Source organism: Candoia aspera, chromosome 5 (genome assembly GCF_035149785.1).
Source record: "Candoia aspera isolate rCanAsp1 chromosome 5, rCanAsp1.hap2, whole genome shotgun sequence".
Taxonomy (NCBI): domain Eukaryota; kingdom Metazoa; phylum Chordata; class Lepidosauria; order Squamata; family Boidae; genus Candoia; species Candoia aspera.
In genome coordinates this window covers 12691828-12707760 of record NC_086157.1, presented here as the reverse complement: position 1 = coordinate 12707760, position 15933 = coordinate 12691828, and the positions used below count along the sequence as shown (strand labels likewise).

At 41.2% G+C, this 15933-nt stretch overlaps 2 protein-coding genes across 3 annotated transcripts in view; one reads left to right on the top strand and one right to left on the bottom strand.

The window, feature by feature from the left end:
- The window catches only part of CHUK (component of inhibitor of nuclear factor kappa B kinase complex), a 33449-nt gene extending 25756 nt beyond the window's left edge, over positions 1 to 7693 (top strand). The window contains exons 17-21 of one of the 2 annotated variants that reach the window (XM_063304617.1): positions 644 to 740; positions 2247 to 2394; positions 4102 to 4235; positions 5993 to 6092; positions 7278 to 7693. In XM_063304617.1, coding sequence (XP_063160687.1) covers positions 644 to 740; positions 2247 to 2394; positions 4102 to 4235; positions 5993 to 6092; positions 7278 to 7304 — 506 coding nt within the window. In that variant the 3' untranslated portion in view covers positions 7305 to 7693. Of the gene's footprint in view, positions 1 to 643; positions 741 to 2246; positions 2395 to 4101; positions 4236 to 5992; positions 6093 to 7277 lie in introns of those variants that run through there. The other variant, XR_010068045.1, reaches the window with a different exon arrangement.
- A 6190-nt stretch (positions 7694 to 13883) lies between these two features.
- The window catches only part of ERICH6B (glutamate rich 6B), a 29175-nt gene continuing 27125 nt past the window's right edge, over positions 13884 to 15933 (bottom strand). Inside the window, exon 13 of the mRNA XM_063304368.1 lies at positions 13884 to 14239. Coding sequence (XP_063160438.1) covers positions 14000 to 14239 — 240 coding nt within the window. The 3' untranslated portion in view covers positions 13884 to 13999. The remainder of the gene's footprint in view (positions 14240 to 15933) is intronic.

Here is a 15933-nt window from a genome sequence, read left to right as displayed (position 1 = left end):
CTTTACCATTCCTTTAAATGGTGGGTTTTTAAAATTTATTTTCTATCCCACCTTTATTATTTTTATAAGTAACTCAAGGAGGGGAACATACCTAATGCTCCTTCCTCCTCTTTTCCCCACAACAACAACCCTGTGAAGTGGGTTGGGCTGAGAGAGAGGGACTGGCCCAAGGTCACCCAGCCGGCTTTCATGCCTAAGGCGGGACTAGAACTCTCCTACCACGCCTGATTGGCTCTTGGGCTGAGAGAGAGGGACTGGCCCAAGGTCACCCAGCCGGCTTTCATGCCTCAGGCGGGACTAGAACTCTCAGTCTCCTGGTTTCTAGCCTGTTGCCTTAACCAGTAGACCAAACTGGCAGTCTTTGGGGCACTCTTAAGGGTTGGGGAAATATTAAAAGATGCAATATTGAAAGTCTTGTTTGATGACAGCAGAATTTTATAGCTATATATACCAGGATTTCTGATGTATCTGAACGGTTAAAAAAGTTCAGATTAGTATTCTCGTTAATGCTAATTAAAAGTTTATGTGGCTTTTTTTAACGTCATCCTTCAAGTTAACATCTGACTGCCAGTGCTTTTTTAGGTGGACAGCTCTCTTTCAGATCATTCATACCCTCTTTTTATGTGGAGCCTCTCTCTTCCAGATCATTCATACAGTGACAGCACAGAGATGGTGAAGATAATTGTCCAGACAGTTCAGAGTCAGGACTGGGTCCTCAAGGAGCTCTTTAGACATCTTAGGTAATACTGCAGGCACACCTTTCATCCACCACTACACTGTTTTTTTCATTCCTGTTCAGTGACCAGGTGACAGAATGATCATGATCCAAGGAACGTCGTAGGTCAGCGTGGAGTTTCATATGTGGTGCCTGTTCTCTATCAATTTACTCAACCTTTTGCTCTTGTTCCTCATTTTTAAAAAAGTAAATACTAACCATGTGGAACTAATTCTTTCAAATGTATTTCTAGTCGATCAAAGCTTGTTCATGGTCTCAAAACATGCTTCCTTAAATTGATCTGGTGTTTGTTGTGAAAGAAACAAACATCCTGTGTACCCTTAGGAATGGGTTGTGGACACTGCAGGGGCCAAAATCAGCTCCAGAGAATGGAAGATGTCAAGGGCTGCAAGGCAACCATAACGTGTCCTCTCGGAGAAGCTAGTATAAAATGTTTTGTCATTGGTGTATTTTTCCAGTTCTGATTGCCAAAATGAATGATTTGTTTTTTGAAACATTGCTGGAAATGAAATGAGCAGATTGAATCATTTTTTCACATTTGGTGGCAATGCCATAAAGCTCAACTATTCTGGGAAATCATTTAACCTACCATATTCTTATTACACTCACTCTCCCCTCTCAAGGTATACTGAATGAGTGCTATATATGAAAACTGCTGCAAGGATATTATACTGTATGCTTCTTTATGGAAAGAGAGCTGAACTGTTCAATGGAAAATGGCTAACCAAGCTGTGGGAATATGCTTCAATCTCCCGAGTAACTTCCTATCTTAAAATAAGTCTGGCGCAGATTCAACTTAAACAGGAGCCAAATTTGGATTTATTTATGCATAGAATCTATATTTCAATCTTACGAGATACCTAAATCAGACAATATTTTTAATAATATGGACTGAATTTATTACAATGTGCGATTTCATTCAATTTATTGTGTGTGGACCGTCTTTGTTACTCTTTTTTAGCTTGAGTTTAAGTGATTTTAATCTCTTAATGTGAGATATTTATTTATTTATTACTGTTTAATATTTTAGAAAGCTATAACCTACATGACATATTTAAATTCCTGGTTTATTTTTCTGTATTATATTTTTTATTCTCTTTTCATGTTTTCTCTTATATTTGTTTATATATTTTCTTTAAAGTGCTCAGCAAATGAAAAAACAAACAAGCACTAAAACATGTGCCACTACAGTTGTGAAGCTCCAAAATACTTTTTTTTACACATGCTGAATTTCTCTTTAATAGAATAGCAATAAATGTTACAATTTCTGTGAAGGAAACACTAAGCACTGAGCCAGAACATTTGTGTGAAAACAGTGGCAAAAGAAGGGGATTGAAGGAAGTTAGCTAGAGAAATTACTGTACCTGTTCCTTGGCTGTTATGGAGGCCGCCACATCCCTAAAAGTACTGTTGAATTTGTCCTTTATTTGTTCTGGATAATCTAGTACTTCTCTTGAGGGAAAAGATCAACGCCTATCCTCTAAGTATCTCTTTTCTTTCTGAATCATAGCAAATTGTTGGGCTGTAAACAGAAGATCATTGACTTGCTTCCAAAGATCGAAATGGCTCTGAACAGCATCAAGGAGGCGGACAATTCAGTGATGCAAATGCAAGGGAAAAGGCAGAGGGAAATCTGGCATTTGCTGAAAATTGCTTGTGTAAGGAATTGGATTCCAGATAGAGAAGCAGTAATGCAATGTTTATGAATATTTAATACAGCCTATCAATGTTACACTATAAATAAGTGTTGTGTTTGTATACAGGTAGTCCTTGACTTATGACAGTTGGGACCAGAATTTTCATCACAGGTCATTGCAGTCCTAAGTTGAGTCACCATGTGACCACACCCAATTTTACAACCATTTTTATGGCAGTTGTTAAGCAAATCACCACAGTTGTTAAGCAAATCCAGCTTCCCCAATGGGCGTTTTTTGCTGGAAAACGACAAAAAAGTTGCAAAATGTGATCATGTGACCCTGGGACACTGCAACTGTTCATAAATGCGAACTGGTTGCCAAGCGCCCAAAATGCAATCGTGTGACTGCGGGGAGGGGTGCAACACTTTGCGATGCTCAGAAGTGCTTTACAGGAACCCATTCCGAGGCCATCGTAACTTTGGACTGTCATTAAACAAGTGGTCGTAAGTCGAGGACTACCTGTACCAGTTTGCTGACATTGCTAACATGTAAATGAAATTTGTTTCAAATACTAGCCTATACTTGTGTCTGATTGCCATGTGGAGAGGCATTCATACCGTATGTCTGTTTCCAAAGTGAGAAATGGTCAGAAGTATTCAGTCAACTTTCTCTCCAGTCATGTGTAGAATTCAGAGTCTCATTGTACATCATTCAGAAAAGCTGAGTACAGATTTGGACATCACAGGACATGAGAGGATGCAGCACTCTTAAGACCCCATTTTGTACCCCTAGATTAGGCAGAACAAAAATGTTTGGGCACAAAACAACAGGTCTGAAAAACGGGTTGCGCTGATTCTGATGACCTTCCAGTGTTACCAGCCTCACCCCTGTTGCAGATTAGCGTACTAAAAAGACACTGTGTCCTAACAGTCAGGAATCACGCTGAGACGAGGAGTAGGTCTCTAGTGTTTATTACTGCTACATAAGACAGAAAATCCTAACAAACTGAAGAAGCGTGGGAAATCCCAGACAGATAAACCCCAAAAGTTAAGGCGGGTCTGATCTGCGTCTCTTTGAATGGCTGCTTAATTCCTCAGTACTACGCATGCATTTTCCCCCCTGGATAGAGGCCCCCTCCTGCTCGCCATCAGTACTCATGACACACTGCCCTTGGTCACCTCTGCACCATATAGAACAGAATATGGTAAATATCAATCATGAGTGGACTTGTACTGTCCTAGACTGCCTCATTTCCCACAACTGTTTAAGGCTTAAGTTGGTAATTACGGGATAGCTACACCTTGGACACCATATTGGCCATGTTCATAGGACATAGCTGACCCAGCAATCTTTAATCCCAGTCAGTTACTTCACCTCTGAATGTTAACAATACAACAGCCAAGTGTATTTTATACATTTTTTCATTCTCATGTGGCCAGGAGAGGGAACTGGAAAAACAATTGATGCTGTTGATGGAGGAAAAGTTACTTAACTTCCTGGATGCTACTGCCCACCAGAGAGAGTTTAATTAAAGCCAAACAATTCCAGAGCTGGGTCAGTTGGCCCAGTTTTCCTATTCTCACAACAAACATCTGTCCTCATGACCCATTTACAATATCATGCGATCAGAGTCATTGAGAATAAGAGCATAGCCTTGCAGGATGCAGATACTGTGTTAAAAGCGTGCAATTCTACTCTGACTCCTCCCATGTTTCCTGTTCCTTGTAGACTCAAAGTTCTGCTCGGTCTGCCAGTTCCAGTGTCGACGGTACCGTTCCATCTTCTGTGCCTGCTTGGCTCTCCCAAACAGCGCCAGCAAATGTGCTTCAACCCCTTCCTTTTGTGGAAGCTTCTAGAAATGCGTAAGATGAGGGGAACGTAGCTCTTTCTTCCTATTTGAAATCATACCTCAGAGTTGGTGATTTATACTTCTGTCAGGAAATGCAATGCTTCATTAAACAATGAAACAAACAAAAAAGAGCTATAACAGTATAATGATGATGGCAACTAAAACACACAAATATGACATCTTTCATTTTTAACAATATTTAAAAACCATATGCTCTGAATGAACAGTTAATAGAAAAAAATAAAATCTATATGATATGAAATTAAAATTAAAATTTAATTTAAGGAAAAGAATGCTTGAAAATAGACAAAACAACTCCATGTACAGTTGTTCTGTGTGTACAGAAGAAATATGTCTCCACATTAGTAAAGGTTAAGCTTGACACCTGGTGATTTCTGGATATCTTTATGTCGTTTCCTTGGTAATAATACGGAGATTTCTCTTCTCCCAAAATTGCTATTGCCTTCTCCTGGCAATATGTTCTTAACCTCCCAATCCACCCCTGAAACCAAGGGTTTCTGGGGGACCTTCCCTCAAAGTACAAACCAGGTTATACAGTATCTTGTTTAGCTTCTCTGGAGATCAGCCAAGTTATTAGTTGCTGCCACTTTGCTGTAGACACATTCGTCCATTGGGGTGGGTTAAGCGAATGTCAATGTTCTTTCAATTAGATTTACACTTACAATCATGCAGAATATTATGAATCCAAGGATATAATTAGTTCCAAAAAGGTTCCAAAGTTTGATTTTATAAATGTTGGAAACAATTGTGTATTCTGTTTTTTAATGGTGTTAATTCACTAATCTAAGAATAGGTATTAAATTATGGCTTTTTTCACCTGACATTTCTTCTTCAGCAATCAGCAAGCAAATCTGCTAATTAAATTGCAACACCTCTTGCAGGCTGAAATTGCTCCTTTCATACTTCGCCTGCTCTCCCATCCCTCAGGTCTTTTTTGCAGAGTGTGAGTCTCCTGCAATATAAACATTTCTATTACCATCTTAATAACATTTTCCTCTGCTAAGAAAAGAACATTTTGTATTGCCATGAATTTAATTTTCACAAAAACAAAAAAGAAATCTAGTAGCACCTTAAAAAACTATTATTATCTAAGCTTTTGCAGGTGAGCAAATCTTTTGGTAAAAGACAAAATCAAATAATATTGCATGATGTTCTGCGCAGCAGGGAGCCAGGGAGATGACCTTGGAGAAGGAATCCAGTGGCCGTTAGGGAGACATCTGCTGTGGAAGAAATGTGCTAAGTCCAGAGAGGGGGGAGAATGTTGCAAAGGGATAAACACCCCCCCAACTCCCTGAGATACAAGAGGGAGGGAAGGGAAGACATGGGGAGACTTGCAAGACTGATGTTTATGTATTTATTTAGTTGTCATATTCCTTTACCGCCCATCTTGTAATAACGACTCTGTTAGGTAGACCAGACTGGGAAACTGACTCCATGTAGAATGATACTTTATTGAGATAGGCTACAATAACAGAGCGTTGCAAATCTGCCCCTACTTGTCTTCCCCTTATTTGTTGTTCAGTTCTGTGGCAACTTAACACATTTAAGGGCAAGCAGACCTGTCTGTAATACTTGATGAAAGCATATGATCTTATAATTCATATCACAAAACATCTTTTCATCCATCCTCTAAAAAGAAAGAGACTTGGAATTGTGACTCCTGATTTTGATACTCCTATTTAAATGGTTTTCTTTATTATTAGGAGTAGCTGGAATAGAAAGCAGCCATCTTTGTTTTTTTCTTGACAGACTGTCTTTTGCACATTTGCTAGAAGAAAATCTAAGCTATCTTGACAGTTTTAGCACCGTTATACAAGAAGCAAGACACGATGAGAATAGCAACATGATGGTGAGTTGAAGACTCCGTTTGGCACTGCTGCTTGTAATAAACAATTCATTTATTAAGAAGAAAAGGCAGTTTGGAAAGCGGGTAATTCACTAATTCAGCAAGAGAAGCTCATCTCCAAACAAATACTTTGCATAAGCATTTTTGTGGGAAAAAACCATTTAAATTGGGGTGACTTTTCAGCAGGTTTTTTTCTGTTTCATCCTGTTAACTGAGGGTGGGGTGAGAAGAAAGATAATTCATGCTTTCTTCCACAAACACCACTTGACCTTATATGAACTGGAATGCAAAGAATTCTCCCCTAGTTTGCTCAAGACAGGTGCCCTGAAGGAATTTTGGAAAGTCAACAAGAAATACATCAGCTCTGTGGGATGAAGTGAGTAGGATGATCAATCCCATCCTGTGAGTAAAAGGGAGTGGTAAAAATGAATCTTCCAATCCCTGGTCCTTTTACTATTAAAGCCAACAGCTCCCAATCTCTGCCTCTTGTTTTGTTTTTGGGATTTGGCCATTTTTTCCAACAATTCCCGCACACTTGATTCAAAATTTCAGCATCAGAATTCAAAATCTCAAATGGGGGAGCGGGGGCTTAAATGTCCTCCATGCATTTCCTGTTAATCTGTTACAGATCGCCATTTCCCCTGTCCATTAATCTAGATTACCGTTTACCCTGCCAGATGAAGGCCACTGTGGAGTGACTTGCTAATTCTAGTATACTTGGTTGCTTTAATTATGCAAATAGTCTTGTTCAGGGCTGTGAAGGTTTTTCTCCTCTTGCCCTGATTGACTACTGTGCTAGCCAATAGGAATCCCAGATTCTTCCACCAAATTGCAATATTCCTACTACCAAAGAAAATACTTGGGTTTTCCAAACAGCAAACCCAGTAATATTTAGTGCAATCTCTCAAAAGCATTTACTTGAGAGAAAACATTTGGACCTTGCAATTTGGAGCTTGCAAAAATATTTGGAGCTTGAAGACTAACTTGCGGGAAAGCCACAATTCACTTTGTTTGGGACGCAGATATTTTAGATGACTTCTGTGCAAGAGAACTGCCATGCAGTTATCACAGTAAAGAAAAAACGGAGAGAGCTCCTCAATTACTAGTTTGAATTTTTGCCCATTTAATATTTATTACGTCATAACAATACAGAAAGCACTTCAGTTTATTGCCCTGTTTCTTTTACAGAGTCTTGACTGGAGTTGGCTGAATTAGAGCATCCACATATTGCACATCCATGTTTGCAAAAATGGACCTTTTAACTTAAAATACCACTTTCACTGTAATTAAAGAAGGACCCAGACCGAAGATCTTGCAACTTTATCCAGTTCTGGAGATTTGGAAAAGTGGCTCTACTTCTCACTTTAAAGCATCACAGAATGCCTTTGGTCATGGGATACGTAGCCCACTGTAATGAAATACCCCCAGAAAGTCACACTGTAGTATAGAAAGTTAAGGAAATCTGCTAACGAAAGCTGTAAAATAAATTATCTGTTATATAGTTTATTACGTGCCTTGTGAATTGTTCTCTTTTCTCTGGTCCTTACAGAAATTATTCATAGTCTACTTCTAATGAAAAACGTGGGGGATATTTTTGTAATATATTAAGCATTCGTTTATTTTTTTGTTTTTACTTAGAAAATGTCTGATACTTGACCTCAGCCTTAAAGCAATGGCTTACAAATATCAGAAATAAAATCATCTCAGTGAACAAGAGATCTGCTTGAGGTTTTTATCTTTTTGTTAGAGTGTTAGAATACTGCATTAGAAGGAGGAATTTTGAACCAACTGCAATTAAAGGGTAGTAGTTTAATAAGTTAAATAGTTCTCTTAATATTGAGAGTAATTTTGCAAAACTGCCATGTTGACTGTATGGGAAGTGAGAATGTTAAGCACTCATCTCACAAAATACCATCCTGAGGTCTTAAGATGGTATGATAGTCAGTGGAGCTAATCCTGATTTAATTGAATTCTAGAGTAAGTGAGTAATAAGGAAGCAATTCAAGCAGTGTTACAAAATACACACCGTAAGCCACTTTTAAGAAGGCTTATGGCATGTTTGTAACACGATTTCTCAGTATACTTCCTGGGGGAGTGGGGAACAGTATACTTAGTTCCCAATTCCATATGAAATTCTGTTTATTTGGAATTGGATTCAGATGGCGGATAGTGAATACTTCCATCTACACTAGTCATTTACTGTATGCAGGTATATCACCTGTCCACATGTAGGCAAAAGAGAGCTAGCTGCACACACCAATTCCTCCCCTATAGCCTCAGATGTCCCAGGTGTTCGGCAGATTTCCCTCTGAGGATTTGCTCAGAGAAATAAATCATATTCGGTTGAATACTTCCTGTGGCTGAATACTATCAGTGCTACACACCCGGTTGGTGTTGGTGTTGGTGTTGGTGTTGTCAGTGGTTTAGACACTAAGGGTCTGCTTGCAGTTCTTCACACTGACTATGTGAAGATCATACCTTCCCCACCTTACTTTGATTTGTGTATTCTCTGTTTGCAGAAATGGAGTTCACGGCAATGGTTGTATTCACTATTAAGCATCCCAAGTATTATGCGGGCGCCATCTTGCTCAACTTTTTTTAGGATCCATCAAAAAGCAAAATTTGCCTGGTGTTAGTGTTCCTTTTATTTAGTCTTCTAACTGAAATATGCAAAACTTACATTATTAATATTATTTTTCTGTCATCTTGCTGATCAAAGCAGTACAAATCAAACAAGTGAGTAAACATTGAAAATTTTAAAAATACTAAAAACCTTAAAGCCGTAAATGAAACATTACCCTCAAATAGTCAAACTGGTACAAAATGCAGTGCCACTGCAATCCTGCAACATCTGTCTTACAGTCAGTGCACTGGGTACCAGTATGTTTCCAGCTGCAGCTGATTTTAACCTGTGGAGGTCTATACGCCTTCTCCGTATAGAAGTGGGCTGCCCAACCTGTCCAATGCATGAGTGCCACCAACCTCTTTTGAGATCCCTCCAGGTAGGTTGGGGGACAAGTTGAGAAGTCAGTGGAAGAGTTCAGCTGAGGTGAGAAGAAGCCGACCAGCCCAGGCATGGGGCCTGTGGGGAAGAAATGGTTCCAAAAAAAACTCCACCTTAATTGGCATGGTATAAGTCTTTCTGGGAATGTATTCTTGCCATTTTCAAGGTTATGTTTTTAGCCCTGACTAACATTAAATATTCCTTTCTGAAATCCTGTGGTTCTCGCTTCTTGGATTTGCCAGCTACGTGGGGCTTTTCCATAGGTGCAGTGAAGGGGACGGGAGCTCACAGGCAATGGCTTTGTAGTTGAAGCCCCCATATTTTGCAAGAGCCTCCCTCTGGAAATGAGGCTGACACACTCATGGTTGGCCTTGAAGCCAATTTAGTGGCCTGCTAGAGCTTATAACACAGCGGAGAAGCTGGCACAGAAAAAGAAAATTATCTTAGATAGCTTTAATGAGCATGCCAGAGAAATACAGGTCATTGATCTTACACATTCAGCCCTCCCAAGCATAAAGAATCACACGCTTAGACATATTAGGTTAAGAAGTAAAAAAGAATCTTACTGACTTTATTCTTTGTTCTGTTACATCCATCTTGGTGGAAAAGATGAAGTTCCTTTGTTCTTTTCTTTCTAAATATTTAGTTGGCTCTAAATTCTCAGCCCTACAGCTGCCAAGAGCTGTGTGGAACAAAAAGGGCAGAATCCTTCATCAAGGACCGAGCACATGGCCCTGATGAATGGAGAGCAGAGCAGCATGCTTGCTTCTCCCTGGGTGGAAGAAGGGGAAAGAGAATGAGAGGAAGTGGGAGTGGCAACAGCTTCCTCAGAGTTGCATTGTGGGACAACTCAATTTACATGCTAATTCACATGCTAATGAGGCATGCTGGATTTGCCAGGACTTCCAACAGGCCTTCCAGAAGCTTTATAGACAGCTGACCTTAGGGTAATGAATGGTCACCATTACACACAATGTATGGTGGCATATTTCTGTTTTTATCTTTAGTTTAGATTTAACTCTGTTTTATGCTTGGTTGATGCAGACCACCAGAAACTGTTTTCTGAATCCATGGTATACAAATACAATCAATCAATGAAGCAATGAGAATTTGAACTCAGATTGATAAGTCTGACCAAACAGTGAAGAAAATAATTTCCCTGACCTAATGTCAACCTTACCAGGTAGACCAGACAGGAAACACAACCAGAAGCTAATTATACTTTATTGTAAAGCTACATTAACAGAATCTTGGAAGTCTGAAAGTACTATTCTCCCCCCATCTCCTTTACAGTCTGAGAAATTAGGGAGGGTCCCTTCTGAGCCCCTTGCCATGCCCACTATCCAGCCTGGTCTCCCAAGATTTTTCCCAATACCATTACATTTAGGTGGCCATTAGTCAATGATTTCTCTTCAGAAGAAATGAAAGTGGCTAACAGAGAAATCAAGAGGCACCATAATTTAAAAACCAGATACAGGGATGTCCACAGGGACGTGTCAAAAGTCAAGATGGTGGCTGCAACCAAGTGATTAAAGCCCCAGCCCCTTTTTACATGTGTCACATGCAATGCACACAAAAAGGGGGTGGGACTTTGATTGTGCAGTCACGGCTGCCATCTTCACTTTTTTGACACCAGTAATCAGAAAATAGCACAGTGGGAAATAACAGAAATGGTAAAACACAAAGCAACAGCCCAAACCACATGAAAACAAGCAGGAAAAATTTTAAAATCCCATTGTGATGTGATGATGAACAAAAACCAACAATTTGCATATTATTCTATCTTTCTTTCTCTCCTCTTTCTACATAGTAAATAGAAATGCCCCAGTTCTTCATCAATACCTGTTACAATTACGTAAACTTGAGGTAGCTGGAGCAGATCTCAAGTAATTAAACATTCTGAAAGAGAGAATCTGCTTCTTAAAATTGAGCCTGGAATAATAGTCAGTACAGATCAAGCTACAACAAAGTCATATGTAAACTGCCCCTGACAGTAGTTTGGTGGCTCCATTTATGGGCAGCCCCATTTAAATATTTTAACATGATTTTGGGTAGAAATTATTTGAAGATAAATGACCATGGTCTTCTCCAGAAAAGTTACATAGCTATTCTAATCAATTCAGGTCAGGAAAGACCAGGTATATTTTCAGTAAGCGTGCCAGTGGCTGCCAACCTTGCCTGGCAAAACCATGCCCTGACAGCTCCAGCCACCCCTCACGCACAGATCCCAGAGATTACCAGCACCCCGAAACCGGTTCCCAAAGGCCCTGAGCCCCAAATACACAACAGGCCACAGAAGAACATCAGTAGAGGAACGCAAGCCCCAGTCATCTGAGACTACCCTCTCAGACATCCACTCAGAAGTCCATTGACCTGGTAGACACTGTCTATCTCATCAGACTCCTCACCTTTCAAAGGGCAAACCCAAACCCCTTGAAAAGGGAGTAAATAATCAGGCTGATCAAAGAACCAATGAAACGAAATGAGAAAGGTCTCTGCCATACCTGCCAGGTACATGGACAGGAAATGGTTAGTGCATGCATTCACAGATTCTGCAGGGGTGAGAGGGGGAGGAAGACACAGAATACGGGGCTACAACTGAGAAAAGCCCTCTGATGGGTTATCTGTTTCCATAACAGCAGCTTTGCTCAGCTCCTGACTCAGCCCCCCCGCCCCCCGCATAACCTGGCAGTTCAGCTTCTGCAGGCATTCTCCAGCTGACTTCAGAGCAGTTCCTCATCATTCCTCTGAAGGCATTGCCATGACAACAGAGCTTGTCCTCTAGACCTATGTCTCTAGGAGGATGTGGGATAGTTGTCTGCCTTCGTTTTGCTCCTGCCAAGACAATGTAATGCACTTCACCAGACATGCCAGCTGACCTTGAAGTTCCTGCAGTAGCTGACAACTGCTTTAGGTGTCTAATGTGTGCTACTCCTGATGGCCTCGTTGTGGCTTAAAGACATGGAATAAAATTATCCTCCATCTTTTTTTTTTTGCAGTTGTGCATATATTTCAGAGATGGCTTCTTACCTATCTTTCAAAGCCACTTGGGGCCATGTGGGATACAACGTACACACTTCACATGGAATGGGAGCATAGTTTGGTGCTCCATCCAGAAAACTATCTTTCAATGGATGCCTACCAGCCTCCATGAGTGTGCATGCTTTCCCCTTGCTAGAAGCACTAGACCACAGTGGGATGTCCAGGCAAGTGAGAGACTGCTGGAAGTAGCCCCATCAGGTGTCAGCCTTGCAAGGTAGTCCAGCCAAGAAGCACACCCAGAAGTACTAGCTCTAACTTTATTATAAAGTTACATTAACAGAATCTTGCACGTCTGAAAATGCATTTCTCCCCCGTCTCCTTTACAGCCCAAGAAACTAGGGAGGGCCCCTTCTGAGACGTTTGCCATGCCCCCACTCCTTCTGCAGGCTAAGATGCAGCTTATCCAACCATTGCCCTCTCTGCAGCTCTTCCATGTCTCCCAAGGTCATTCCATTACACCAGGGGAGAGCAAGAAGGACCATTGATTTCAAAGTTCTGCAAGTTCTGTGACATTCGCTATAGAAGTCCCAGTCACAGTGGGGGGCCATGCTGAAGGCTTGACTTGAAGAATATCCCCAACCTTGTCCTTGCACAGGCACCCTCCTAAATTTCCCTTGACTTGCTGTTAATCCATCCGGGGCAGTTGCTAGAGCAATAATGGTCCCACAAGGTAAGTCTGGAGTCCATTTGCAGGACTCTTTCGGGTTCCTGCTGGGCTTCTCTACTACCAGAGGTAGCCTTGGAGCATCTTGAAGGGCTGCTGAAAAGGCTACACCTGGAGTTTTTTGGATGGGCTGGTAGGTGAGACCATGGCTCGGGAAGGTGGTTGCCATCAATTCTGCTGGGCAGCATCCCTTTGGAGCACTTGGCCTGGAGGATGGGAAGGAGGTGTGCGGGGGGGGGGGGGCGGGTTCCCTTTTTCCTGGGGCTGCCAGTCATGACTATCTATCCTGGATGGCAGGGTATCCTGGTGCTCTGAATTACTGGTGTGTTTCTGTACCTCCCCTTTCTATGCCTGTTGGGCTGCCTTATGACCCAATTTGGGATAGATTTCTTTTTTCCACTTCTTGAAGGTTTTGTTTTCCTTGCAAGATGTATGCATTGTCCCATACAGAAGTTTTCCCAACTTCTGAGGTGCTGGCCCAACAGCCTGAGTGTTGGGGTGAAGTGGTAGCGCTAGCAGGAATCATGGATACAAGCAGGGTAGGAAGGGGGAACTGGCTAAAGGTGAGACTAAGTGGTGGTTGTAAATCTGGGTGCAGCTTTTTTGCTTTTCTCCATTTTTCCCCTCTCCCTTTCCTTTCCACACTCACTGCAACAAGCAATGGGAGTGAGGCTGGTAATGTCATGATGCCTCAATCATGCTGGTGCAAGGGCTTATGGGATATCAGGGATTTTCCATCTCCAGCAATCAGTGTTCCACTAACATTCCAGAGTGCAGGACATGGGATAATGGATTTAGGTTCCAGGCCTAAAATGTTAGAAAATTCATCAGTGGAGCCACTTTGGAAGTTCATTAGTAGAACCAGAAAGGTGGTAAGCTCTGCTTCAATGGATGACTTCAAATCAAGGTTAGACATCCACCTGACACAGATGCTTTAGTCTGAATCCCTACATTAAACCAGGCCTAAATGGCCTCATCCAGTTCTAGCTTTCTTCCATTCACAGAGCAGTTGAAGAGACTTTCGACAGTCAGTCAACTCTTAGTTCAAATGTGATGTATAATCTAAGGCTGTTATACAGAGACATGAAAAGATACACTATAGACAGACTGAAGGTGTTTAATGGTTTCTATATGAAGCTAGCTTAGTAGTTTCCTTACTACTAAAATATTAGAAAGATTTGCTTCCCACTGCCTAACAGATTAATTCCTCTTTTTGCGTTGTTTGTAGTTTGCCTTTTTGCATCGTTGGCACATTATGTCATACAGCTCAGGGATAAGACCCAGGTCTCTGGATTCTTCAGACGAATCAGAACACAGTTTCTTCAATAGCATCTTCACACGGGTCAAGACGTTGCTTATCTTCTCAAGCAGGGAATGGATTCCTAGCTGGTCTGAGGTTCCATATTGCTGAAGAACCCAAAGCATATTTGGATCTTTCAACTGCAAAAATCCATTAGAAAAAAGACAGCATTGACTATAGCCAAAATAACAGAGACTGAAGTATTGGGGCACAAATGGTATCATTATTATTAATCCATAACATTAATATCAATAGTTCCTTTGTTTGTCATTCATATGTTTGCTTATATATAATAAACAAGCTATGTCTTACGTACAAAAGAATAAAGACATACACATTCTTTCCACCATCAAAGCTACCTGCTTAACAACTTGTTTATCTTCTGCATCTAGGTTTTTCATACGGACCCAAAGAAAGCCTGCAGTTTCAAAAGAACTGACGTCAGTGAAAGAGGTAACAATCTACTGCTGGGACATTTCCAAGGGCCAGGTTAATTTTTAATGAAAAGGGTGAAAGGTCCCCTGTGCAGGCATCGAGTCATGTCTGAGCCTTTGGACGGATGCCGCTTTCGCAACGTTTTCTTGGCAGACTATAGCATAATAGTGAAATACAAAAAACTGTAACATATGTACACAAACCCAAATAGTGGTTATAAAGTGAACAAAGAAAAGCTAAATATTATTATTATTTTTTTGTTTGTTTATTCGTTCAGTCGCTTCCAACTCTTCGTGACTTCATGGACCAGCCCACACCAGAGCTTCCTGTCGGTCGTCAACACCCCCAGCTCCCCCAGGGACAAATCCATCACCTCTAGAATATCATCCATCCATCTTGCCCTTGGTCGGCCCCTCTTCCTTTTGCCTTCCACTCTCCCTAGCATCAGCATCTTCTCCAGGGTGTCCTGCCTTCTCATTATGTGGCCAAAGTATTTCAGTTTGGCTTTAATATCATTCCCTCAAGTGAGCAGTCTGGCTTTATTTCCTGGAGGATGGACTGGTTTGATCTTCTTGCAGTCCAAGGCACTCTCAGAATTTTCCTCCAACACCACAGTTCAAAAGCATCAATCTTCCTTCTCTCAGCCTTCCTTATGGTCCAGCTCTCACAGCCATATGTTACTACGGGGAACACCATTGCTTTAACTATACGGGCCTTTGTTGTCAGTGTGATGTCTCTGCTCTTAACTATTTTATTGAGATTTGTCATTGCTCTTCTCCCAAGGATTAAGCGTCTTCTGATTTCCTGACTGCAGTCAGCATCTGCAGTAATCTTTGCACCTAGAAATACAAAGTCTGTCACTGCCTCTACGTTTTCTCCCTCTATTTGCCAGTTATCAACCAAGCTGGTTGCCATCATCTTGGTTTTTTTGAGGTTTAGCTGCAAGCCAGCTTTTGCACTTTCTTCTTTCACCTTCATCATAAGGCTCCTCAGTTCCTCTTCGCTTTCAGCCATCAAAGTGATATCATCTGCATATCTGAGATTGTTAATGTTTTTTCCAGCGATCTTAACCCCAGCCTTGGATTCATCCAGCCCACCACATCACATGATGTGTTCTGCGTAGAAGCTGAATAGATAGGGTGAGAGTATACAACCCTGCCGTACACCTTTCCCAACCTTAAACCAGTCCGTTGTTCCGTGGTCTGTTCTTACCGTTGCCACTTGGTCATTATACAGATTCCTCAAGAGGCAGACAAGATGACTTGGTATCCCCATACCACTAAGAACTTGCCACAATTTGTGATGGTCCACACAGTCAAAGGCTTTAGAATAGTCAATAAAACAGAAATTGATGTTTTTCTGAAACTCCCTGGCTTTCTCCATTATCCAGCGGATATTG